We start from the raw sequence: 27,660 nt of genomic DNA on the forward strand, positions 1-27,660 counted from the left end.
AGGGAGGGCGGGGCTTGGAGGGGCCGTAGAGTCACCTGACCGCGGGAGGCTCCGCGCGCGGAGGGTGCTGATTGCTGCAGGTCTAGGGGAGTCGCCATGGTGAGTGCGGAGGGGCGTCGGGCCCGGGCGGACCCCTCCACCAGCCCCGGCTCTCTCCCACCGACCCGGAGCGCTGCGGGCGGAGTTGGGGCCCCGCCGCCCGGTCGGGGCCCAGCCCAGCCCGCTTTGGCCTGCGGGCTGCGGGGCAGGCCGGGGAAGGCCGCAGGCGCTCGATCCGGGCCGGGGTGGGCGGCGGCTCCTGGCCGCAGCCGTGGCTCCGAGGCGGGCGCTCCCAGGGGTGTCTCGGCCTGCAGGCGCTGAGGTCCGTGGAGGCCTGCGGCCGCCTGCGAATGCACTCGGCCACCGCCCCGCCGCGTCCAGAGCCCGAGTGCCGGGGCTGAGCGTCCGGCTGGGTCGGGGGCGTGCGGAGGGCCGGAGGCTCGGAGGTGGTATGGGGATCCGCCCAGAGGTGGCTCCCCTGCCGGCGTCCTACCTTTGTTCCCGGTAGTGTCTGCCGGCTCCACGCCCTCTCGTGCAAGAAATACCCACCGGAGTGGCTGTCACGGTGCCCTGGCCTTTCTCGGCCTCGTCGCCTCCTTGAGGGCAGTGCTTTCCAGCGATTTCTAGGGACTCGCGTACGTGAATTTCCTGGAAGGACTCGTGCTACCTGATATCTAGTAGCACCTGGTCATTGGGCACCTGGCTCTCTTGCTGGTCTCCCCAGTGACGAAATCCAAGTATTCCACAGGCTGGAAGTAGGATTCTCCCTAGCGCCTCGGTGATGGCAGCAAATCGTGGTGTGGCTGTTGGCCAGTAAACTGAAACTTCCTCAAAATGTGAGCCCTTGTGCCTGGTTTCCATAAAGGCAAGTTGTCACTTGCATTTTATTAGCGTTTCATGTTGCCTGCACCGTCTAAAGGATGTTTCTGGGTGTTGGGACACCACATGTCAGTTTTAAGATCTCACTCTTCACTCTGTGCATACAGGCTCCTGGAAGCGGGCTCCCCTTCACACGTATTAATGCCAGAGAGCAGGATTAAATGTTTGACATATACCATGTTCCCATTACATACTGCCATGCGAGGTGATTTTGCTTATTTCTCAGAACTTTTACAGTTGGGAATTGCTATAAGAACAGTGCAAAAATTTAACTATGATTTGTCTGTTTCTCCACATTTGTGGATTGACATTTATAGTGTTTTGTAACAAAAGACTTAATTGAGGATCTACTCTGCACCCCTGTTCTATGCCGGGTGAACCAGTTCAGAGCAGTAAGCCAGACACACAGTCCTGTGCTCGTGAATTTTATTGGGAAAGAAAACTTGAGGATGCTCAGCCAGTGTGGCTCAGTGGATTGAGGGTCATCTCATGCACCAAGAGGTCACTGGTTCAAATCCTGGTCTGGGCATGTGCCCGCATTGGCGACTCAATCCCCAGTAGGGGGCATGCAGGAAATAGTGGATCAGTGTTTCTCTATCATCAATGTTTCTGTCTATCTCCATATCCCTTTCTCTCTCTCTAAAAAAATCAATAAAAACATAAAAAAAAAAAAGAAAACTTGAGTGTCTGTCTTGTCAGTCACTGTCTCTGGCTTGGGGAAGTCACTCAGTCTTCTTTGAGTCTCAGTTTTGCATTTGAAAACTAGTGTTGGGCTCTTTGGCTCTTCCCAGCCCTAAAATTCTAGGATCCAATTCACTTCATCCAGCACGTAGTGTGCCTGTTTGTCAGGGACTATGCACGGCATGGGAAACAGTCCTTGCTCTCAGGGACCTTAGGAGTCTAGAGGGGAGAACATGTGGGTGGAATTGAACTAATACAGTCTGAGGATTGCTGTACTAGCACCATGAACTCAGTTGTGGGGTTGTGGGAGGGTGGAGCTCTGATTGGAAAGCTGGGGAAAGACCACAGGACCTGCAGTTGGGTCTTCAGATTGTTGTCCCTCATGAAATTCCCATCCCTCATCCTTTTTCTTGCTACTCCAATTGATATTTTGTGCCTTATTTTCCAGTAGCACTTTCATTAACATGAAATTCTGTATACTTGTGAGATGGCTTATTTTCATTTTGCAGTTGATTTGGGTTGTTTTGTTAGGTTGTGTGTAGAGAGATTGACCAACAAATAAGTTGTTAGGATGAGTGGAAATAATTGTTTATATCTATAGGAGATACAGTAATAATGGTGACACTTATGAGATGCTTATTGCTAAGTGCTAAGCAAGTCTTGAGCTTTGTTTGAGTCATTTCATTTGTTCTTCATAACAGTGACATAAGTGTATCCCTGTTTGATAGAAGAGGAAATGAAATGGAGTTTTATGATTGATGAGTGCATGATGACCTTTGCTTTTCTCTGCACTTGCAACTGTGTAGACTTGGGAGAGCTGTTTGTCTTGGGTCTCATATGAGTGGCCTAATCACCAATGTTAATTTGATCTTGATTCTGTAGTGTTTTCATTTTTCTCTGATCTACTTAGCTGCTAAGCATAGAGTCGTTTGTAAATGGAGGACCATGTTCATGAGTGAGGAGACATTGGCTACCTGGCTGTGTTTGATGAGAACATGTTCATGTTATAAGTGTTCTTGTGCTATGCAACAGTGCCCGGGAAGGGCAACAAGACACTCCCTTAGAATACCCATTTGTATTAACTACATTATCCTGTGAGTACTATGTAAAAATACATTTCTTTATTAGAGCTTCATTCATCTCTTCATTTGTAGCCTAGTTTGTAATAAGTTGATAATTTTAAACCCAGTTGATACAAAATAGAAAAATTTTGCTAAAATTTTATTTATTTGTTATAGATCACTGAATCTAGTTAGTTCTATACAAATATTTTTGGAATTGTTTGTAACCTCTTTATAACCACAGTTTTATTTGCTGTATAAAGATAATCATTATACGTAACAGCCAAAAAGTGGAAGCAACCCAAGTGTCCATCAACAGCTGATGGATAAACAATGTGGTCTATACATATGGTGGAGTATTATTCAGCCTTAGAAAGGAAGGACATTCTGATACATGCTGCAACATGGATGAACCCTGAAGATAATATGCTGAGTGAAATAGCCAGACACAAAAGGACAATCCTGTATGATTCCACTCATATGAGGTACCTAGAGAAGTCAAACTCATAGAGACAGACAGTGGAATGGTGGCTGCATCAGGTGGAGGGGACATAGAGTTTCCTTTTGGAAAGACGAAAAAATTCTGGAGGTGGATGGTGGTGATGACTGTAGATAATGTGAATGTACCTAATACCACTGAACTGTACACTTAAAAATGGTTAAAACGGCAAGTTTTGTTATATGTTTTAACATAATAAAATAGTAATTATAACATTTTCCTGAGTTGCCCATCTAAACTTAATGAAATCCATTGATTCTAATAGTTGTTAAATCTATTGCATCTAGAGGTAACAGGCCACCTCCAAACCAGAGCTTGGTCTTACTGCAGTTCTCGGAGGACTAGCCGTGATAACTAGTGAACATTAAGGTAGAACCCGCACGTGCTTGTGCAGCCTTTGCCTCTGAGACCGCCACCTCACAAGTGCTGCTGCTGTATAAACTTGTGTTCCCTTTAAGTTTAATTTCTCTTAAATTTATTATGCTCTGAAGAAGTGTGGTTATAGGGAAACTCATTTTACTAGAGTTTCCCATAGGCAAAAATAAAGAGATGCCTGGCATTGCTTATTATTCAGTTAACATTTCTCTCTCTCCAAAGTTAGACCAAGAAAGTTTTCAATTTTTTTAAATGATTCTTGTTCAGAAGTGAGTTGTATGGGGTTTTTGTTAATCTCAAAATTAAGTGTTGTTTTGATTGTTTTCAGTAATGGGACAGACTAGATTTAACTTTCATGTTTATTTGTAAGTCCTGCTTCCACCTTTCTAGCTCATTATGTAAAAGGCATTCATTCTACCTTTAATCATACATATATATATATATGTATTTTCTTTTTTTTTTTTCCTCCCCCACTGGTGAAGAATTTCTCTGAGTTTATTTTGAGGCAAACTGTTGACAACTGCCCGGAAGCGAAATCACAATGGATTGAGATCATGCTCAAAGAATGGCAGTTTGGCACCTTATTTGATACATTACATTCAAAAGAGCAGAGGCCAGTGGATCACTTGAAATCCATTGGTGATAGATTAGGGAGGCAGGAGAAAGCAAAGCGGGGGTGCAGGGCTGGGGGGCTGGGGGGCATGGGGGAGGAACCTCTGGGATTGGGTAAGAAGTAAAATGATAGACACACTACTTTTACTTAGGTGGGTGCAGGACAGTTAAGTCAACAATTAGCCCGGTCGGCGTGGCTCAGCGGTTGAGCCTTGACCTGGGATCCAGGCGATCGGGGTTCGATTCCCGGTCAGGGCACATGCCCGGCTTGTGGGCTTGATCAATGACTCTCTCATCATTGATGTTTCTATCTCTCTCTCTCCCTCTCCTTTCCTCTCTCTGAAATCAATAAAGATATATTTAAAAACAAAAAAAACCAAAACAATTAACCACGGGGTTTGTGGTCTCAGCTCTGTGCTTTGAGGGGTCCTGAAAAAGGGGAAAATGACTTTGTTTTTGCAAAGGCGCATTTATCAGATATGTTATCTTAGATGCCAGAAGACAACAGACAGGCTTAATTAAGGTGAAGATTAACCTTTGTCAGGGAAAATACTGTCTTAGGACCTGACTACCCACCATAAGCTGCTTTTAGTTAAAAAGTTTTAATTTCAGCCGCGAAGCAGGCCTCCCCTGAGCTTGTCAGGCTAGCAGGTGGCCTCTTTCATCCACACAGCCCTTTTCGGAAGGATTAAAAATACTAACTCAATTTCTTCATTGGTTAATAGCACTACTCACACTTTTTTTCTTTCTTGACTCTGTTCTGGTTTCATTGTATTTTCCTAGGTATTTATTCCTTTTATCTAATTTTTCAAATATTTGCAGTAAGGATGCCCCTAATGTCCTCCTATTGCCTGTTGTCTGTCACTGTTCCCCTTTTTACTCTCAACTGCTTATTGTGCCCACTCTCATTTTTTCTTAATAATTCTCCCAGAAGTTTGCTTTTTAAAGAATCATCTCTAGACTTTGTTGGTTCTAACACTAATTTAAGGAGCCAAATTTCAATGACAAGGAAGGTTGGGCTTCCTGCAGACTCCCGGATGTACCTTTTCATCAGTTGACACTGAAGGGCAGGGCTGTGACCAGGAGCCTGGAGGTGCCTCAGGAGGGAGTGAAGGGAAGGGGGGGGGGAGGCTTCTTCTCTTTTCCCCTGATGGCAAAAGAGGTCTCCTAGTGATGGAAATGAGATGAGAAGCTTGGCATCAGTCAGCAGTGCAGTGAGCAGAATTGCATTACTTCTTTTTTACTTCTGAATAAACCGTTTCTGTGGCTGTTGGGGACAGAGAGGCTGAGGTTGGTTTCTTTGATTCCTGGCCACTGAAGGTGAGCAAAGAATATGTAACTTCAGGGACCCTCCAGTCTTTCTGATGTACAGAAAGTACACCAGGGCTGCTATCAGAGCCACGCCCGCCAGGACTCCAATCACGATGCCAGCGATAGCCCCATCTGAGAGGCCAGGACTTTGTGGTGTTGGATCATGGTATACACGGAACTGCCCAGTTACTTGTATATGCTGAAACTCTTTGTTTGTGGCCAGTAGGGTGTAGTTTCCTGTATCCTTCAGGGTGACCTTCTGGAACAGCAGGGATCCATTGGGGTATATTGTCTCTTGACCACTGTATAAAGGTCCTGGGTGTATTTCATGAGTGTCCATTACATACGATGCAATTTGATGGCTGATATCCATACTTTCCCCCTTGTACCAGGCATAGCCTACGAGACTCCCAGGCAGATTGTGGACTCGGAGAAGCACATCCTTCCCTTCGGCAGCATTGGGTGGCACTAATTCAACACTGAGTTGGGCAGTGGTGGGTGGGCTCCAGAAGGTTAAGAGTGAGACAGTCAGCAGGAGCCCCTGCCAGGGGACACGCCCTCTGCAGGTAGGGGCTGAGGGGGAATCCATGGTGTTTGCTGCCTGCTCTGTCCCTCCTTCTGTGAGAAGATCTTGAGGTCCAGAAATGCTCACAGGCACTTCTCTGTGGACTGGTGGGATCTGCTCTAATCATATTTTTTATTAAGGTGGGATTCACAGAACATAAAATTAACCTTTTCAAAAACAGTTTATTGGCATTTAATACATTTGTAATGTTGTACAACCACCAGCTCTGTCTAGTCCAAAACATTTTTGTTGCCCCACAAGGAAATTCCGTGGTACTCATTTAGCAGTTACTCCTCCATGCTCCCTCCTGGTAACTACCAGCTTCCTGTTTCTTTGGGCGCTTTGCCTGTTCTGGGTATTTCATACAAATGGGATCATACAATATGCGGTCTTTTGTGCCTGGTTTCTTTCACTTGGCATGTGATTTCTAGGTTCATTCACATAGCATGTGTCAACACTTCTTTCGTTTTTATGATAGAATAATAGTATATGTAAATAATGATTTACATATACTACTATTTATTCATCTGCTGATTCTTCAGTCAATTTTTATTAAATACATATCCTAAACATTTTAACACCAGCTTACCCATTCACTCATTGGACATTTATGAGCATTCACTATGCATCAGGCAGTGTGTTGGGTCCCAAGGATGTAAAATGACCATCACTCATAATTACAAGGTGATGCATGCTGTAAACACTGTTTATGCAGCATAGAAGATACAGTGGTTAATTCTGCTTGGCAGGTAGATTTCATTCATTTTGTGAGCAGGTTTTTGCTGATGGCAAAGAGTAGATATACAGGGTGGAGCAAAAGTTTAATTATTGTATTATTTTCCAGATGAACAACCATAAACCTACTTTTGCCCCACCCTGTATTTTGTCCATTTTCACGGTAGATCTCTGTATTTGAAGTAGTGAGGTAGGCACTCAAGGAGAGTACTCTTTATGGTCTTCTGCAAGTCAGTACTACCAGCTATTTTATTTCTAGCGGTTTAGTCCCTTGTTACATATTGCATAAGGTGGGTAAGTGTTCCATAAACTACTTCCTTGGTCTAAGAATAGACTAAAATGCAGATGAAAAGCAGTTTAGAGAAAAACGTGCTTTTAGAGATTTGGTAGACCATGTGCCTTCACAGGAATGGGATTGGTTGATGGCTTCGTCTGGCTGGATTCAGAGTGTATCAGTGGAATGTAGGCTGCCATAAACTAACCCTCGTATTTCTTTGAGGCCAACCTGTTATGAGAATGCTCAGTCAGTCCCTGAGAGAGAATGATCCTCTGCACAGCACTCTCCTTCACCAGTGTCGTGCTAACGTTGGCAACTGGGTATGGCGCTCTGTTCAGTAGTTGTCAGACGTTGTAAGTGGGTTTGAGATGTAGCGGGGATGAGCCTCTGTGAAAGCCTTTGGACCAGGCTGAAGCTGTAGGGCCAACAGAGTTTCTAGAAGAGGGTGCTAGTGAGACATTAATGGACGTGTGTCTTACCTTTCAGCCTACAACACAGCAGTCGCCCCAGGATGAGCAGGAGAAGCTCCTGGATGAGGCTGTGCAGGCCGTGAAGGTGCAGTCATTCCAGATGAAGAGATGCCTGGTAAGCGGGCGGTGTGGGAGCCCAGGCTGCATGCACCTGTGACAGGTAGTGGTGCTTAGTAAGTGTTGCTGAGCCAGTGGACCCACATGTTCTCCATTGAATTACTCCACTTTGTTCTATCTTGAAGGCTTTTCTTCTGTCCTGAATGTATTTTTTTGTAGACACTAGACTAAAGATTATACTTACACCTACTTACTTACTTTCAAATTCTAAAAGAAATTTAGATAGGCTAGGAGATAATCTGTGTAGAAACTATGGGTTCTCAGATTAAAATTTAAGAAATGGAACCAAGTAGCCTGGTACTTCAAGTTACAAGTTGCTGATGCTGATGATCATCTCTTACCATATCTTATAGTTTCTAAAGCTTAGTAATAGGCTCTGTTAACCAATTGTATCTATTGTATTGCTTTTCTTGCAAACAAACTGGCACAAAAGAAGAAAGTCTTGGAATGGAGAACATGGGTGCGCATGGAGCTTGCTATTGCTTGCTTCTGTCTCTTTCCATATGAATAGTGTTTCCTGTGTCTAAAGGAATTGTCACTTATACATCTCTGAAGAGCTAACCTGTGGCAAAGCCATTGTCAGGATCGTGTCTTGCTTCACAAGAATCAGGATGCCAACGTCCTTGGTTGCAGGGAAAATGTGACTCACTGGAGCTAGTTCCGCAGTCACGAGGGGTTGTAAAGGTTGGAGTTTTGCTGCGAAGCTCGCAGTCCTAGACATGTAAGACTTGCTGGGCTCTGCACCTGCTGATGACGACTCATGCAGCTCTTTCTTTTCATTCGAGAGAAGACAAGGTGAAACCAAACACAAGTTTTCTGTGATTAAAATAATTTAAGTGGTGTAACAAACATTGGATGAAAGAGTTTATATAGCCAAGTTAAGTGATTATTTAAGGTAAGCATTCTCATCAATTCTGTTGGTATCTTTGTAGGACAAGAACAAGCTCATGGACGCTCTGAAGCACGCCTCTAACATGCTTGGTGAGCTCCGGACTTCTATGTTATCACCAAAGAGCTACTATGAACTTTGTATCTTTTGAATGTTGGAGAATGAACATTGTGACTATACATTTTTCTTGATAAAGCCATATTTTGTTTGTTCCTTCTTAAGTTTTTCTGGAATTATATGATCTTTATTGTCTTAAGCAGATAGTATTCCTGTTCCATGCAAATGTGCTAAGTGACAAAAAGAAAATCTTAGTATCAGAAACCCTTTTTCTGTGTCTTCACTTTTTTAAGTGGATTTTTGTTGTATCTCAATCTTCAGACCTCCCACTGAGCTTCCCGAGCCATTAGGCAGTTGGTTCTTTGTGCTTAGATTCTGTCTGCAGGACTCTGAAAGGGAAGGGAATTCAGGGATGTGCTGATTCAAACCTGCTAGTGGTCTGTCAGGCAGGCCTTGTTTTTACTGCTTTGCCTCACTAGACGTCTTTTAAAACCCTTATTTTAAAATTTTAGCACAGCTGAAATTCTGCCTTCACTCAAACATGCTTTCTTAAAGGACTGACGCTTAAGATATCTGCTGATAGCTGAATGACTCCGACAAGTCCCAGGGTTTCGCCCAGGTTGGCTTAGCTTTATTTGAGCCCTTAACCATGACAAAAAGATATGGCTATTTCTGATGAACTGCACTACTTGGAGGTCTACCTGACGGACGAGTTTGCCAAAGGGCGGAAGGTGGCGGATCTCTATGAACTCGTGCAGTACGCTGGGAACATCATCCCTCGGCTGTAAGTTCACCACCCGGAGGGCCCGCTCTCGGCGTTGCCCGCTGTCTGTGACATCCACTAGAAGCCAATATTGAGGTTATTTAATTAAAAAAAAAAAAATGTTTTTATTGATTGTTTTTTAGAGAGGAAGGGAGAGAAATAAAAAGATAGACATTGATGAGAGAGAAACATCAGTCAGCTGCCTCCTGCACCCCCGACTGGGGATAGAGCCTGCAACCTGGGCACGTGCCCTGAAGGGAATCGAACTGGGACCCCTGGGTTCGTGGGTTGATGTTCAACCACTGAGCCACACCAGCTGGCAGGTTATTTAATTTCTTAACAAATAATGATTAACATTTTGGTAGATAATGATTTTTTAAAAGTTTTAGAGTGTAGCCCGGCTGGGCTTGCTCAGCAGTTGAGCTTCGACCTGGGATCCAGGCGATCAGGGTTTGATTCCCGGTCAGGGCACATGCCCAGGTTGCGGGCTCAATCCCCAGTCGGGGGCGTGCAGGAGGCAGCTGATCAATGACTCTCTCATCATTGATGTTTCTCTTTCTATTCCTCTCCCTTCCTCTCTCTGAAATCAATAAAGACATATTTAAAAAAAAAGTTTTAGAGTGTAATCAGTTTTACTTTTTATCTAGATTATTGAGGAATTTTGGAAACAAAGAAATGGACATATTTTGTTCATTGTCTTGACTACTAGAGAAATGAATGTGGCAGTTAGTCTCCCTAATGTGTTTAAAGGTGATGTTTATGTGTGTATATTTGTATGTGTCTGTAAATCTGGGGGGTCGATGGTTATATTTTATGTCAGGTGATATTTTTTAATTGTGCAGGAGAAAACAAGGTCCCTGCCTTGTATATTTAATGTGTTTGTATTCGGTCTGCTTGGACATACAGAACCAGGTTCTTGAATATTTTATTTACTTATTACATTTTTAAAATATATGTCTTTATTGATTTCAGAAAGAGGAAGGGAGAGGGAAAGAGGGATAGAAACATCAATGATGAGTCATTGATCGGCTGCCTCCTGCACCCCCCCCCTGACTGGGGATGGAACCCGCAACCCGGGCATGTGCCCTGATGGGAATCGAACTGGGACCTCTTGGTTCATGGGTTGATGCTCAACCACCGAGCCACGCCGGCTGACTTTTATTTCTAATCACATGTCTCCTAACCATTCTCCTAGTTACCTGTTGATCACGGTTGGAGTGGTATATGTCAAGTCTTTTCCTCAGTCCAGGAAGGACATTTTAAAGGATTTGGTAGAAATGTGCCGGGGTGTGCAGCACCCCCTGAGAGGTCTGTTCCTTCGGAATTACCTTCTTCAGTGTACCAGGAACATCCTGCCTGATGAGGGAGAGCCAACAGAGTAAGTGCTTTTCTTTTCTCATTGAGGTGTGCTGTTTTTGTTGTAGAGTGCATTAAAAGTATACACAGTATATAGAAGAGGATGGTATCCAGTTCTCCTATGCAGTCGGCTACTGGTGGCTTTTCCTTTTGTGGTTAGGTTCCCTCTGTGATGCAGCACCCTCAGTATTTGTGATGTGGATGGGCCCTCACGACAATGACATCTATGCTTTTCTCGTTTAATATAATTGAGAACATTTTTCCATTCCATTAAGTAGTCTTTGAAAATATGACTTTTTAAATGTGTTATGTTTTAAAAATTGTATTTTCAATGAAATGATGTAGCGTGCTTAATGTTTTCTATGAGCTCTCCAGTTTTCATACTGTTTCTTGAATTCTGTCAGTTTTTATAATTTATGGACTGGACTATTAGTTACTGTAGAATATAAGTGATTTTAATGATCTGTGCACACAAATTAGATATTAACTCCGAACCAGAACAAACAGAAGCCACTGGGAGAGAGCCCTGTCTCCTGTGTGAGCAGTACTCCAGCCTCGAATCCACTGGGCTCTTACTCACAGAAGTGGCAGATGGGCAGTGGCTGGGGTCGCCACCTAACCAGGTGAACTGTTCATGTGACAAGCTCCCCAGGCTGAAGAACTTAATTCCTGTCTTAAAAGTTTATTCACTTATTTCTAAGATGCACAATTCAGTGGTTCCTAGTATATCTGCATCAGTTCCTTTAAAAGAAAAACTAGAAATTTTACCATGCATGTGATAAGACATTTGCATGGTATAGAAGAGGTAAAAATTTAACAGAAAGGATGTGAGGTCAGCCCGGCCGGTTTGGCTCAGTGGCTAGAGTTCGGCCCACGGGCTGAAGGGCCCTGGGCTCAGTTCCGGCTGAGGGCACGCACCTCAGGGGCACGCACCTCGGGCAGGCTCCGCCCAGCCCACGGGAGCAGGGGGCGACCAGTCGATGTGTCTCACCGATGCCTCCCCCTCTCTGAGGAGCAGCGGAGGGTAGAAAAAAAGAAAGGAGTGTGAGGCTGTTTATTATGGCTCGACTCCCGGTCGAGCGCTTAACTGGGCAATCAGAAAAAACAATTTGAAAACTGAGCTCCCCATCTTAGGAGGTGTAAAAATGAGCAGGAAACACGTGCTCTCCTCCCGCCTTCACCAAGCTTGCGTTCCAATTGAAAACAAAACATTAACGATAAAATGATGTAGTTACCAGTACATTACGTCAGATTTTTTAGGCTTTTTGAATTAATGGAGTTGTCATAACAAGTCTGGTTGGTGCAGGGAAGGGGGCGGGGGTCTTTTGTCCCTTTAGACTTGTACTTTGTCCTCTAGCTGGCATTTCTTCCCCTTAGGTTTGTTCTTGAAATTGAACCCTCAGCTGGTGAGGGTGGAAGTGCCTTTTATAAAGCACGGTGTGTTAAGGAGATGAGTGCACAGAGGGGAGGCACAGAGTAGTACATTTTCCTGTGATGTGAATACTGTATGTGAAGATTTTCCAACTGTTTCTTTGCAGTGAAGAAACGACTGGCGACATCAGTGATTCCATGGATTTTGTACTACTCAACTTTGCAGAGATGAACAAGCTCTGGGTGCGAATGCAGCATCAGGGACATAGCCGAGACAGAGAGAAGAGAGAGCGGGAGAGGCAGGAGCTGAGAATTCTGGTGGGAACAAACCTGGTGCGCCTCAGTCAGCTGGAGGGTGTCAACGTGGAACGTTACAAACAGGTTTCTTTTTTTCTCTTGTCACCTTTTCTTACGTCACAGGAGTCTGATTTTTAAAATTGAAATATTTTTGTTAAATGATACTACGTTGGGAACCATTGACAATCAAAGAATCCTAAAATAAACCGAAAGATACGTGTTGAGTGTGTGTGTGGAGTGGAAGTTTGGTATTCCCAGTTTTCCTCTGTAGACGGCATTTTCGGTGTTGGGGAAAGGGATGAGCACATAAATCGGTGGAGGAGGGTACAGCAGGGAGCCCCAGACTTTCTCGAGAAGGACCGGAGAGTGAATATTTAGCCACTCGGTCTGTACCTGCTGCGCCCTCAGGTGTCATGTGAAGCAGTTGCAGCCAGTGTGGCAGCAGCTGGCAGGTCGGCTAGACTGGGACCCCTGGACTAGACAGCCCGGAGCAGACCCACAAATATATAATCGGTTATCTGTAAGGGCACAAAAGCAGCCTTCCAACAGATGGTTCTAGAGCGTGGACATAGATGTATGCAGACAAAACCCCATCCTGTGACCCAACGTCATACCTTGTAAAAAACTCAAAAATGGGCCAGAGACCTAAATGTAAAATCTACAACTATTAAAACTTTTAGAAGAAAACACAATGGAAGTCTTTATAACCTTGGATTAGACAGAGATTTCTTATGACACAAAAAGCGCAAAGCAGAAAAGATGAAAGATTAATGAAATGGACTTCATCTTAAGTGACTTTTACTAAATAGAAACACAGGGTTTTTATTTAAAAATTCCTGTATTAAATTTTAAAGTTTAATCTAGAAATGAAGTATGGGTGAGAAAAACCTAAAATATGATACTCAAATTAATAGTCTAAATGTGCTATTAGAGAGGTGACTTAAGATTTTGAAGATAATCTTTTAACTTACTTTTTCTCTTAGATTGTTTTGACTGGCATATTGGAGCAAGTCGTGAATTGTAGGGATGCTTTGGCTCAAGAATACCTCATGGAGTGTATTATTCAGGTCGGTGAGAACACTTAGTTTAATTTTTTTCATACGACTCATTTTATATTTCATTAATTTTTATTGTTTTGAAAAAAACCTTGACAGAGTAGAAAACAAGCTTTCCTGGGTGCAGAATTCCTTTGTCCTACTCCTAGTCCGTTCTTGTGTTTTTCTCCCCAGATGTCGTGAAGTGTAGCCTCCACTCTTTCTGGGTCTCATTAGTTTTAGCATAATTGTGGGTGTACTTTGGTTAGTGGGATAGTTCTCTCTGGGCTTATGTTTGGAGAGGCTTAAAAGTAATGCATTTTAATTGAATCCCATGACATAAGGCAACCCCCCCTCCCCCAAATGTGAACTTTAAAAACCATAGCGGTTCCGGAATCTGATGTGATGTGTGCTTGCTTGTACCAGACAACTCTGATTGGTTTTCAGGTGTTCCCTGACGAATTCCACCTGCAGACTTTGAACCCTTTTCTTCGGGCCTGCGCTGAGCTGCACCAGAGTGTGAACGTGAAGAACATCATCATTGCTCTGATCGACAGGTGAGCCTCCAGCGCTGGAGCGCGAGCGTGCTGGCCTCGGACACCGCATAAGACATTGTGATATCTCTGTTACGTCTTTATTGTATTAATGACTTCCATGTAATTACACTATTTGGTTCTGTAATTATCAGTGTCTACTAAGTACTTGCCTGACTTGGGCATGAAAGATTAGCATTTAATTGTGCAGGAAGCATGGAAATAGTAAATATTTTTAAGCTCTGCATTTAGTGATCATTTAAAGATGTTGTTATACAGGCCCATCATTTAAATCTTACAAATCCAAAGATCACAAAAGAACAAAATGTGTTTCTTACCCGTTGGAAGCTTTTTTCCAGCGGGCACCAGTTGGACGTGGAGTCTTCTTTATCATGTAGCCACGAGATAGAGAGCAGCGATTTTCAGCCAGTGAGCCACAAGAATTGTTAACACATGCAACTTCTGAGCATTTAGCCAGGGGCACTGACCCCTTTTCCCTTAGATTGTCAAATACAACAACGATAACAGCCAGCACAGCAATAGCCGTCTGGTGGGAATGAATCAAAATTATACCTATTTTCTTGTCTGATGGGCAAAAAATATTTTTTTGATGTGCTGCAGAATTTTAGTAATTAGTTTATGTGCCATGAGACAAAAAAGGTTGAAAATCACTGATATAAATGATTCACCTATAATTCACATATATAGGTGAGTAAAAATGTTCAAGTAATTATTCTGTCATCATGTATTTTTTAAAGAAGAAATTTAAAGTCTTAATATGTTAGTAAATTTCCTTTAGGTTTAAGTCTTACTTCTGTAGCCCTTGGTCTTATGTAAAAGTATGAAACTTGGCTTTGATGTGGGTCTAACGTGTGCCCACTGGCCAGTGTGCCAAGTGCTTGTCCAGAACATGTGTCCTGCTACGACTCACCAGCACCTAGGCAAAGGTTCATTGCTACAAATACTCCCTTTTGTTATATTCTGAACATCTTTAGATTTAAAGTCTGAGGGTTTATATAGAGAATTCTCCAAGTTATCAACTTGGTCTTGGGCATTAAGGATTGTAATTGGGCGTACTCTTAATGGAAGCTGAGAACTGTTTTCCTGGTCGGGCGGGGTCCTGTCGCTTAGCCATCCCTGTCAGTAGCGACTCCTCTGTGCGCACACAGCGTGGATCCAGTGTGGATCATGGTCATGGACAGACGTTATTTTGAATAGTTTAAGATATGGGAAATAGAAGTTAACTTCATTACTTTTAGAATTGGTTCTCAGTTTGACAGTAGTAAAAATGCAGCATCGTACAGTCGTACTCTTCATCTTTTAAAGATTATCTTTTATAATTGTGGCTGTTGAATACATTTGTCACTTAAAAATTTGTTTTAAAATATATTTTTATTGATTTCAGAGAGAGGAAGGGAGAGGGAGAGAGAAATAGAAACATCAGTGATGAGAGAGAGTCCTTGACTGGCTGCCTCCTGCACCGTCCCTGCTGGGGATCGAGTCTGCAACTCGGGCATGTGCCCTGACCCGGGAATCAGGTCTGTGACCTCTTGGTTCATGGGTTGATATGTAACCACTGAGCCACTAGTAACAAGTGGCTGCATTTGTCACTTTAATGCATTTCTATCCATATCTGCTTAATTAGGTTTCCAAGAATTTGGTATAATTGACCTATTGAAAACCCATTTTTCTGTGGTATCAAGATTGGTATAAAGTAGGAATGTAGTGAAATAAGGTCTCATTGACAAACTGTTTAGTTAAAAGTGCTTTGAGGGAATGATCTACTATGTTCCATGTCCTTTTTAAAAACCTTTTTTAATGTTCTAATGTTCTAGAAGAAATACACATGTAGGAAATATAGAAAAGTATAAAGAATAAAATGTCATCTATGATCCTACTACCCAGATCCCTGTATCTTTTAAAACAAGGCTTCTTTTTATTATTTTCAGATTAGCTTTATTTGCTCACCGTGAAGATGGACCTGGAATCCCCGCAGATATTAAGCTCTTTGACATATTTTCACAGCAGGTGGCTACAGTAATACAGGTGTGTATGGCTTTGCTCCTAAGTTGGCAACACTGTGAGACTTCTCAGCTCGTGGATCCTTTCTTATCTGTTTAAAACAAATCCTATGGTTTTCTAACCATTCCAGTCTAGACAAGACATGCCTTCGGAGGATGTTGTATCTTTACAAGTCTCCCTCATCAACCTTGCTATGAAGTGCTACCCTGACCGCGTGGACTATGTTGATAAAGTTCTAGAAACAACAGTGGAAATATTTAATAAGCTCAACCTTGAACAGTAAGTCAGAGTTACATTTTTTGTAAAAACTCTTATAGGAGCCCTGGCCACGTAGCTCAGTTGGTTAGAGTGTTGTCCTGATGCACCAAGGTTACGGGTTCGATCCCCCGGTCAGGGCATATACAAGAATCAATCTATGAATGCATAAGCAAGTGGAACAGCAAGTCAGTGTTTCTCTCTCTCTCTTGCTCTCTCTCCCTTTCTAAAATCAAATCAATTAATAAAAATTAAAACAAAAAATAAAACAAAGAAACAAAAACCCTCACAGGGCACATTTCTGTCCTAGATCTGTTTTTCTTTGTCCATTCCTTTTTGAAGTGTTAGCATTTGTATTGTTTTAAGCATTTGTTTGACATATTTGGTGCTAATGGGGCCAGAAAGTGGGGACTAATTATTTGGTTGTGTATGTTTGTCAAGTAGTGGCTCATGGGCCATAAGCAGCTTCAGGGACCAGTGTCTTCAGGTCAGACCCCTTTGCATAATGAATGAATTAGTTTTTAAACTGGTAGGGAGACTCTGTTGTCAGGCAGTACTTCCATGAGAAATGTTTTCTAACAGATGAGTACGTTGCGAAAAATTATGGGCATGTCTGTATTTAAGGTATGGAAATTAAGTTGGTTTGAGATAGTTTTTGTTCTGAGCTTTGGTTTTGGTCAGAGCTTCATTAGCTATGCTCTCCTGAACCTGTGGCACCCTCTAGTGGCCATTGTGGGGACTTCTGAGCCCTTTGTCTTTTCTCTGCAAGTCCCCTTCCTGCCCTGCCCTCCACTGCTTCCGAACGTGGGGTCAGGCCAGGCCCTGCTGCACGCCCTTCATAGTGTCGCCTCATGTAATCTTTCTCCTTTCCGGCTCTCTTCCAGTGGTTTAGCTGCATCACAAGATTTCTTTTTCTTTTACCTCTTTTTATTCCCCTTTTTTCTTTTGGTCTGTTCCATTATTTTGTGAACCAAAAAGCATTTCAGATCTTGAGTGGTAACAATGATGTATCTGTAGCTTCCCTTACTAAGTGAGTTTTAAAGTAAAGTTAAATAAAATAAAGAAGTAGAAATCCCACCCTCTAAAGTTCTTTAAATGCCTGCTGCTCAGTCTGCACAGAGTGGCCCGCAAGCCGCCTTCAACTTGCTGCTTTCCTGAATCACTGGCGTTGGAGGCAGAAGCAGTCGGCCGTTTTCCTCCAGTTTGGTTGACTTGCTAGTTTGGCATGGAATGTTCTTCCTACTTATTTCATCATGAATCTATAGTACTTATTCACTACCACTTAAAATACTTCCCTTTAGAAAAGGAAATTCCAGACAGTCATTTTAACTCCAGCTACACAACCTGTCATTACTGTATCTCATTTTTATCAGTAGGACATTAGTAGGTGAATACGTGTGCTAAGAGAGGCGTCTTGGAAGGAGGTCATTGGAGTATTTGGGTGGTGTGATTCACTTGACCAATTTCCTTTAATGTATAAATGGAAATTTTCAAATTTTCATGAAACAAGTGCCATTTATATGTGTGGAAAGTTAGTTCTGCTCAGTGAAGGGCTGCTGCTTTTCTTTTTGCAGTATTGCCACCAGTAGTGCGGTTTCAAAGGAGCTTACCAGACTTCTGAAGATACCTGTGGACACGTACAACAATATTTTAACGGTCTTGAAGTTAAAACATTTTCACCCGCTCTTTGAGTACTTTGACTATGAGTCCAGAAAGAGCATGAGTTGTTACGTGCTTAGTAATGTTCTGGATTATAACACAGAAATTGTCTCTCAAGACCAGGTAAGAGACTATCAGCCAACATGCTGTATTGTTGTAAGTAGCTTATTTATTATATAAGCTACAAAACTGGAGATGTATAAGGAAGAAATTGGAAAACAGCTGTGATGTCACCGGAAAGAGAATAGCCACTGTTGATTAACGCCTGCTGCATCTCTCTCCAGACTTTGGTGTGTGTGACTCAACATGCATATAGTTGCTTATAAAAAGAATTGTATTGTTCATACTGTTTTGTCATTTTACACAACTAGAAACACTTTTGACAGTGGCTTTTTCTACTGATGGCTTCACCCAGTGGGTTTCTTTCCCCTACGTTACAGGTGGACTCCATAATGAATCTGGTATCCACATTGATTCAGGACCAGCCAGATCAGCCCGTGGAAGACCCTGACCCAGAGGACTTTGCCGACGAGCAGAGCCTTGTGGGCAGGTTCATTCATCTGCTGCGGTCCGAGGACCCTGACCAGCAGTACTTGGTATGAGCTAACTTTTCCCTTCCCCCTGCAGAGCTCCCGGACAGTCACAGACAGATGGGTCTCCCATAGTCTAATGTTGCTTGTGGTCTTAGAAGGTTTTGAAAGAATTTCAATTGAATAAGAGATTAAGTGGAGTCCGTAGACTTTTACTTTATATAAATATATAATTATTTGTAATCTGGAGCTTATGGGGAACAAGTTGGTTGTTCGTGTTTCTTTTGAAGACTTCTTGCAGAAAAGCCTGTCTTTCTTCTTTGTTCTTTTTTTTTTTTTTTTTTTTTTAATCCTCACCTGAGGATATTTTTTCCACTGCTTTTCAGAGAGAGTGGATGGGGGAGAGAGAGAAACACCGATGGGAGAGCGACTCATCGACTGGTTGCCTCCTGGCTGGGGATTGAGCCTGCAACTGAGGCACGTGCCCTTGGCCAGAATCGAACCCTCCTGTCCGCAGGCTGATGCTCTAGCCACTGAGCCAAGCCGGCCAGGGCAAGCCTGTCTTTCCTGACTTGGGTGTCCAGTAATCATTCCATGGTCATATTTTTTTAAACTGTGTTGCTTTAAAATATAATCAACAGTTTTTTTTTTCAATTGTATTTACGTTTTCAAGTATAAGTTGTATGTGTTTGCGACATTGGAAATGTGTGAAAAGACTTCAAAATTGAAATTGACTTTTTTTACCAAACCCTTTTCCTGGTAAAAAAAACAATGGATGAAGTTCTCTTTTTTTTGAATGTCTTTATTGATTTTAGAGAGAGGAAGGGAGAGAGAGCTAGCAACATCAGTGATGAGAGAGTCATCATTGATGGGCTGCCTCCTGCACGTCTCCTGCTGGGGATCGAGCCCGCAACCTGGGCATGTGGGGAATCGAACCTCAATCTCCTGCATCCTAGGTCGATGCTCAACCACTGAGCCACACCTGGCCATTCTCCCCTTTTTTATCATTAGTCTTAACTAAATCTCTGTGCGATCCCTGAAGCATGTTGCCTGGGTGACTGATGAGGGGGAATTTATTTTAACGACGGGTGGCACAGATGACTGCTAATTATTGTCGGCCGAGCAGTTTAACCATTGCTGGGTGCCTGAGGCTCAGTGTCAGGCTGATACCATGAACACCTTATGTGAGGCTGAGTCCTGATTTTCTCCTTGTGTGACTTCCTTTGTCACAGCTGACAGTGTGTGCTCCTTTATTTTTAAAATTTTTTATTATTTTTTTATTGATTTTGGAAGTGGGGATGGAGAGAGAAACAAATATCTATGGGGGAGAGAAACATTGATTGGCTGCCTGTTGCACTCACCCCAACCTTGTATCACCTCAGGGCGGGCTCACAACCTGGGTATGTGCCCTGACTGGAAATTGAACCCCCACTTTTTTTTGTATGGAATGACACTCTGACCAACCGAGCCTCTGGCCAGGGCCAATCTATGCTACTTTATAGCCTGTGTGAAAGCAGCCGGCCTCTTTTGGTGCTGTGATGACCTTGACCTGGCTCAGGGATGGACACCCTGGACCCTAGTGTGTGATGTGTGCACAGCAGCCTCCTGGTCATTTACGTTATTAACTGTTTCCCTTATGTTCCCGTGTCTCTCTCACACACACACATGGATGCACGCACACATGTGCACATGCGCCTAAAGGTGTTTGCGTTTCTCATGTACCAGAGGTAGTAGGAAGTATACCTTCCACTGTGGCCAGTTGGTTATGCCCAAGTAAAGAGAGCTTTAAGGGAGGACTGTGCGCTCTGACTTCCCAGATGGGATGCGTTCTCCTCTTCCCCGTCTGCCACATCAGAGAAATTCACACACCTGAGTGTCACGCATGGTGTCAGTTCTTGTCGTGTTCCTGAAACAACCAGACATCTGTTTCCCAGTGGCTCCCTGAAAGTGTGTGTCCTTTCCCTTGACTTCACTGTGTTACTCTTTTCCTGAATTAGGGGTCTTTGTGCCAGCAATATGCATGAAGCTGGTTTTGATCATTAGAACAGCCAACTTTTCCAAGCATGTGCCTGTGTCGGGTACTGATAGTGCTTCTCATGTGTTATTTGATTGTCCCATGACCCTAGGAGAGAGATCCTAACCCATTTTTCAAACAATAACAGCTAAGCGAAGGTAAATAATTTGCCCAGGGTCGCATAGTAGTAAGTGTCAGGACCTACTTGTAAATGGAATTCTGTCTTTAGAGCTCTTTGCCAGCACAGTGTACTTTGTACACTTGCACAGGAACGTGTGTTCAAATCACAGTCGCTCTCTGCCTTGCCTAGCTGTGCAACATCGGGCAGGTTATGCAGCCTCTCTGAACCGCAGGCTCCTGTTTGTGAGATGGCGTTCACGTGCGTCTCAAGGGTGACTGTGATGACTGCGAGATCAGAGGGGTGAAGTGCCTACCGGAAGGCCTGGCAGCAAGAGAGGACCAGAGCCTCCATTTAATCTTAGATGATTAATCGTAGTGCAGGAATGATTAATGGTTTTGGGGTTTTTTTGGTCAGATTTTAAACACGGCACGAAAACATTTTGGAGCTGGCGGGAACCAGCGGATCCGCTTCACGCTGCCGCCCCTGGTATTCGCGGCCTACCAGCTGGCCTTTCGCTACAAGCGGAATTCTAAAGCGGTATGTCACTGCCCTTCCTCCTTTGTCCCACTCTGTGTGTGCTTTAGTTTATTATAGGAAATTTCAGACATACACAAAAATAGACACTGGTGTTGTAAAGCCCCGTTTTCAATAGCACTCAATTCACTGCTCACCCTGTGTTCAGCCTCCCTAACAGTGATGTTGGTAGATTATATACTGGCTGAGGGATCATGTGTAAACATTTAGAAATGAAAGATTCCACCAGTTTAAATGTATGCTTGGAGTTTCCCTGTGTTTAACGATCACTTGTGAGACATGATAAGTCTGTTACGCCGTTGGCTCAGAATGCTTCCGCTTTTCCAGAGAGGTTGTATTTCGTAGACTCTGAAGCACAGCTGTCTCGTGGTGACGGCTCCGGTGAGGCTTGCGGGGGAAGGATGGCCCGGGCCAGCTGTGCCCGGTGGAGGGCTGGCGCTGCATCCTCACCTCTCCAGAAGCCTGCCATTGAATCACTTTTGAGTCATACCCATTGTTTATGAGCTTATTCCTTTACCACAGGATTACGGCTTAAGTCTTCATGTAGTTTTGTAGAAAACTCCTCAGCCCAAGTACCTGGACAGCCAGGCTTATGCTAAGGAAAAAACCTCAGTAAACTTAATTTTCTACTAATGGGGAAGCAAGATTTATTCAGCTGACTACCAGCAAGGCCTAGCAGCTTTTGGCCAGTTTTTGTTAGGCCAGCCTCTGTCATTCAGTTCCTGTGCAGCATCTGTGGATAGATATCCGTGAGCGTGCTCATAACATGGCAGCTGGCGTTGCTCACTGTGCTTACGCTGTGCCTGGACCGTGTGCCTGGATTACTGCAGAGTCCTCGGCACAAGTCTGAGACTGTCATTCTCTTTTAAAAATGAAAAGAACTGATTGCTTTAATGAGAAATTTGGATGGCCAAACATGGATAAAATATTTAACCTCACTAGTAAGTACACAGTGAACCTTTTTAGAAATCAGGCTGGTAAAGAGAAAAAGATAAAGCTCGGTGATGGCAATGGTGTGGTGAGTTCATTCCCATTTAGTGACAGGGATGCGGATTGCCGCCATCTTCCTAGGAAACTGGCAATCTGTAACTAGAACCTCAGGAGGTCCAGTAAACACACATCTAAGAAATTATACTAAGGAAATAATCAGGGATTGAGTAAAGTTTGTGTACACAAATCATTCATCATGGTGGTATAGATCCCAAAGGGGAATAGTTAAGTCCATTATGCCACGTCCAGTTTGTGGAATATATTCTAGTGATTGCAGTGATTTTAATAAATTTAGTATTATGAGGAAAATTGTTATGACAGAATAAGTAAAAGAAAAGAAGTTGAATACAAATTATGTGCAGCCTGAGCCCAGTTTAACTGTGTGTGTTTGCTGCTGCAAAGCAGAACACAGCCGCCCACAGATCCCAGTTACGGCATGTCTGCAGAAAGAGGAAGGAAGACCTTCACACCACTGTTGTCAGTGATTATTGCTGGTGGTAGATTTAGGGACGGTTTTAATTTTTAAAATTCTATTTTTGTTTATTTTTCTAATTCTGTCCAGTTTGGGAATGTGTTGTTTTTCTGATGAGAAAGACAAAATACCTAATATATGAAGATTGTATAGCTGGTCAGCTCCAATGGCTGTTTTGAGAAGATACCTGGTTTGAGTCGCTGTGTGCTTCATGACTGAGAAGAAAGATAACAGGAAAACTGGGCTCCACTTGCTTGCTTTCTGTTTGTTGTATAAAATAAGTGTTCTTGAGCACATTAATCTTGAAAACTTGGGTAATTGAACACTTTTTCTTGTAGGATGACAAATGGGAAAAGAAGTGCCAGAAGATCTTTTCCTTTGCTCACCAGACTATCAGTGCTCTGATCAAGGCAGAGCTGGCGGAGTTACCCCTACGACTTTTTCTTCAGGGGGCGTTAGCTGCTGGAGAAATCGGCTTTGAAAATCACGAGACAGTAGCATATGAATTTATGTCTCAGGTGAAGATCTATCCCCCTCTGGGTTCAGTTGCCTGTCTGTTCTGGCGGCAGTGCACGGGGCTTTACTTCTCTCTGAATTTCCAGCTACTTCTTAGTACTACAATCAGACTGACTAGTTCGGTGATGGAAAATTGATCAGTTACTGGGTGCTACTGAGATTTGAGATTTCCAAGTGGGTCATGGTAAAACTTTTCGTGGAGAAGTTTCCTTTGTTAGTTCAGTTAGGGAACCTGCGTTAAGCAAAAGTTAAGCTGGTCACCATCCTCACTGTATTGCAGCGCCTGGTGCCCTCCAGAGGGCCCACATGCTCTGATCTGAGGGGCTGCAGAAGGCCTCACCAGTGGGGTTTGGTGGGAACTGCTTTGGAGGAAAATGCTCAGGTGGATGATTGGTGCCTAAAGGTCCCTCTGCCCTGTGTCCACCAGGCGTTTTCTCTGTACGAGGATGAGATCAGTGATTCCAAAGCCCAGCTGGCAGCCATCACGTTGATCATCGGGACTTTTGAAAGGATGAAGTGCTTCAGCGAAGAGAACCACGAGCCCCTGCGGACTCAGTGTGCTCTTGCCGCATCCAAACTCCTCAAGAAGCCCGACCAGGGCCGAGCTGTGAGCACCTGTGCCCATCTCTTCTGGTCGGGCAGGAACACAGACAAAAATGGGGAGGAGGTAAGGGAGAGGCTGAGCGTGAGCAGACCACAGGAGAGGGGTCGTTAGTGGGGTGGCTGCCAGGGCTGGTGCCCTGCAGGTGAGGCATTGGGAGTGCTTGCAGACCTCAGGAAGAACAATGTTTTGTTAAATGAAAAGGAAAGTAGTGAATAGAGTCACATCCTGGAGGGAAGCCTCCACTTTGAGGCTGTTGTACAGCAAGTTTATACCACTGCCGTTAGCACATGTACACAGGCAGGCAGGCCTGTGAGTGCATGTTCTTCACTGTGCCCCGCAGACACTGCTTGTGCAGAGAAGGTGTGAGCCAACCCTGCAGCAGGAAGCCTCGGCACCGTTTCCCACAGCATGTGCTCACTTTGTGTCTGTCAGGTTGCTGAGTCTCACAGTGTTTCACACTTTGTCATTATCATCATTTGGGGCCATCTGTGACCCGTGATCTGTGATGTTGCTGCTGTCATGGTTTTGGGTACCATGAACTGCACCCATGTAAGGTGGCAACATAGTCGCTGTGTTGACTGCTCCACCAACCAACCATTCCCCACCCTCTCTCCTGCTCCTCGGGCCTTCCTATTACACAATTAATGGACTGCAGTGTAGGGTAAACATAACTTATTTGTGCACAGTAAACCAAAAAATGTGTGTGACTTGTTTTATTTCAATACTCACTTTATTGTGGTGGTCTGGCACCAAACCTGCAATATCTCCGAGGTATGCCTGTATATAAACATACAAAACAAATAACGTATTTGCTTTAAAATACAGCTGTGTACTTTAAAAATAAAGAATTAAGTTCATTGTGTTTCTTTAAAATGGGTGGGGAACCTTTTTTCTGCCAAGGGCCATTTGGATATATTTTTTTAAATATATCTTTATTGATTTCAGAGAGAGGAAAGGAGAGGGAGAGAGAGAGACAGAAACATCAATGATGAAAGAGTCATTGATCGAGCCCGAAACCAGGCATGTGCCCTGACCGGGAATCGAACCTTGATCGCCTGGATCCTAGGCCGACTCTCAACCGCTGAGCCACGCCGGGCCGGGCCATTTGGATATTTCTAACATCATTTTGAGAGCCATACAAAATTATCAACTTAAAAATTAGCATGCTATAGTTGGTCATACATTTAATTAACTCACCCCTAATGTGATGGCTGGAACTGCTTCTTTTTGGTGAGGCCTTGGCAGGGCCAGACCAAATGATTTCGTGGACAGGACATTCCCCACCCCTGCTTAAAACATGAAAGAGGCACTGTAGTGGTGTTTATCTCCCTGTGTGGGCTGGGACATTGTGATCTGTTGATGTCTTTACCTCCCCTCCCCCCTTCTAGCTGCATGGAGGCAAGAGGGTAATGGAATGCCTGAAGAAAGCTCTAAAAATAGCAAATCAGTGCATGGACCCCTCGCTACAAGTGCAACTTTTTATAGAAATTTTGAACAGATACATCTATTTTTATGAAAAGGAGAATGATGCGGTAAGTGAAGTGAACGATTTCTCTTCCTGCTCTTAGGTTTGATACATACAAAAATGTATCATTCTGATATTTTCTCTTGTTTACAAAGGTCAGAGTTGGGAGACTCCACCTACTGGTCTCCGTTTCTCCAAAGTCCTCTTCTCTGTGTAGGTGCATCTCTAACGGAAGAGCTCATCATGTGCAAGGAGATTCTCGATCTCATTTGCTTAGGAATGTTTTATAAAAACAGTCACTGTCTGTTTAAAACACAATAATTTATGCTAAATGGTAGGCTGATTTGTCATGCACAATTTTAGAATAATTCCTAAAGAAAGAATTGAGCATTCTGCGTCTAGCAGTATAGTGGTGGTCAAGATTTGTAGGTTAAATAAGATTTTGCTCTTGTTCTCTTACTGGTTCATGATGCTCTGTATTTTTTATTAACTTTTTCTTGAATGAATAGCCAATAGTTGTTGCTTAAACCAGGAACCCTTTTCTCATCTCTTTTTTCTCATAATTATTCTGGTCACTGGTGAGAGTAGCACAAGCTCCTCAGAATCTTTTTATTAAATTACCTTTAATCCTTGTGGTACACTCTGGATCGTCAACTTGTACGTACTCTTTTTTTAGGTCACGATTCAGGTTTTGAACCAGCTTATCCAGAAGATCCGAGAAGACCTCCCCAATCTCGAGTCCAGTGAAGAAACAGAGCAGATTAACAAACATTTCCATAACACGCTGGAGCACCTGCGCTTGAGGCGGGAGTCCCCTGAATCGGAGGGGCCCATTTATGAAGGCCTTGTCCTGTAAAGGGAACAGGCCCACCATGCTCCTTTCCACATACATCCAGAGGGTTATTACACTAGGTCTCCCTTCCATAGATTGTGCCTTTCAGAAATGCTGAGGTAGGTTTCCTGTTTCTTACCTGTGATGTGTTTGACCCAGCACCTCCGGACACTCGCCTTCAAGACCTTAATAAAGTTACTCACTTCATAAGTGTTCAGGTCGTCTGCTCACCCAAAGTAGCATGATTGACTTGCTATTTAAAATTCCTGTGATCTGTAAAAAACAAACAAAACAAATACTTAAAAAACACTTCTCGTGGATACTGATGAAGCTCTCCTTCCTTTCTTCCTATTCTGTTTCATTGTTGATTGTGTAATTTCCTCATTACTTGGGAGTACTAACCTGGGAGTGTCTGTCTCTTTGTTCTCTAGTCCAATTTGAGGTTAATTTAGACGAAAGGAATACTGTAAGTGAAATTCAGCTTGGGCTTTTCCCTAAATGCAAGATAAGGCCATGTATAATATTTTCCCTAAAACTAGAATATATTAATGCATGTTTGAGAACTTTAAAGCACCATGGTCAAAACCAGAAGCTATATTTTGCATATTTGGACTCAGCCATCCATTAAGAACCTATGTTGTCCTCTTGACATATTTATCAAAATAATTTTGTTCTAAATAGTATAAAATGGAAAATTTGTGATCTATATAATTTATGTATAACCTTCATTATTGTAAATTTAGGGGGAGATGCATCATACCATTATCCCAATTTTTTTTTTTCCACCAGTGAAAATAAAGTTGCTATTAACATTTTGGACTCTTCCTTTCCAACTTGACTCATAAAAGGAACTAGTAGAATGCCTGTAGAGTGGAGTTGCTTTCCCTGTAAGAAGCCTATGCAGCCTTGCTGTCACCACCAGGCTCTTGGCTCATCACACCTGGTGTCCTGGTGGCCTCTGCTGTCGCTGGCCTCATCATGGCCTGGCAGAGGCCTTTAGGGCTGGTTCTGGAGTTTGGCTGGCTTCTAATGCTGGCTGTGCTGAGTTAAATTGGGTGTTACGTTTTTATTTTTATTAATTTCAACCTATCTTCTTGGTGACCCTGTTTTCTCTTCTGTAAAATGGGAATAGTATTTCTGTTCTCATAGGATGGTTTTTGAAGATTGAATGAGATCATGCAGGTAAAGCATACAGGAAGTGCCTTGCACACATGTCTAATGTTAGCTATTATTGGAGGTTAAGGTTGCCTTTGATAAATATGGACAAAATATACCTCTAGAAGTTTAATTGACATTCTTTCAAAATGTCGTGTGTGTCTGTGTGTAGGTAGTGAATGAAAGAGAGGAAAGGTAGAGGCTGATGTTTTGTGGTGAAAGGTTCGGAGCCTCCGAGGCCAATAGACTCTTCCAACTGAAGATGAGAGGGAAGCGGCTTGGCCAGGGTGGTACCGCTAGTCATGGCGCAAGGAAGTCGAAATACTGTTCTGATCATTCCTGTGCCTTTCTGCGCCACCGCGTGTCCAGACACAGCCTGTTAGCCTTTCGGAAATATCCCAAATGACCCAGGTCAACTTCCTCCAAGTTCCCCGTGGTGAACAAGACCAAGAACTTGGAGAACAGCGCCCCCCGTGGCCGGTAGATGGCGCCCAGGCGCTGTTCCCCGGGCGCGTGCGGGCTGGAGAGGGCGGGGCTCCTGCTGGCCAGGGGCGGGCGGGGGGCGCGAGC

The 27,660-nt window shown here is 43.5% G+C and overlaps 2 protein-coding genes across 2 annotated transcripts; one reads left to right on the forward strand and one right to left on the reverse strand.

Annotated features, from left to right (window-relative positions):
• Positions 1-26,750, forward strand: VPS35 (VPS35 retromer complex component). The gene is made up of 17 exons (XM_081119286.1): positions 1-99; positions 7,521-7,619; positions 8,554-8,650; positions 9,228-9,351; positions 10,526-10,708; positions 12,225-12,438; positions 13,338-13,421; positions 13,836-13,945; positions 15,871-15,967; positions 16,074-16,222; positions 17,773-17,980; positions 18,298-18,453; positions 20,937-21,059; positions 22,857-23,036; positions 23,462-23,701; positions 25,027-25,170; positions 25,780-26,750. Exons 1-17 carry the CDS (start codon positions 97-99, stop codon positions 25,957-25,959), a joined length of 2,391 nt encoding a protein of 796 aa, XP_080975412.1. The 5' UTR covers positions 1-96; the 3' UTR covers positions 25,960-26,750.
• On the reverse strand, positions 5,387-6,046 carry CEACAM3 (CEA cell adhesion molecule 3; the record flags this gene model as incomplete). The annotated part of the gene is made up of 1 exon (XM_081118992.1): positions 5,387-6,046. One exon carries the CDS (start codon positions 6,044-6,046, stop codon positions 5,387-5,389), a length of 660 nt encoding a protein of 219 aa, XP_080975118.1.
• Positions 26,751-27,660: the final 910 nt, after the last annotated feature.

This window comes from Miniopterus schreibersii, assembly GCF_964146895.1.
Source record: "Miniopterus schreibersii genome assembly, chromosome: 18".
Taxonomy (NCBI): domain Eukaryota; kingdom Metazoa; phylum Chordata; class Mammalia; order Chiroptera; family Miniopteridae; genus Miniopterus; species Miniopterus schreibersii.

Bases quoted from the DNA above. Each gene is read 5' to 3' on its own strand.
- VPS35 (XM_081119286.1), top strand. The intron at 8,651-9,227 runs GTATCTTTTGAA...CATGACAAAAAG, and splicing joins AAAGAGCTACTATGAACTTT to ATATGGCTATTTCTGATGAA. The intron at 13,946-15,870 runs GTGAGCCTCCAG...TATTATTTTCAG, and splicing joins ATCATTGCTCTGATCGACAG to ATTAGCTTTATTTGCTCACC.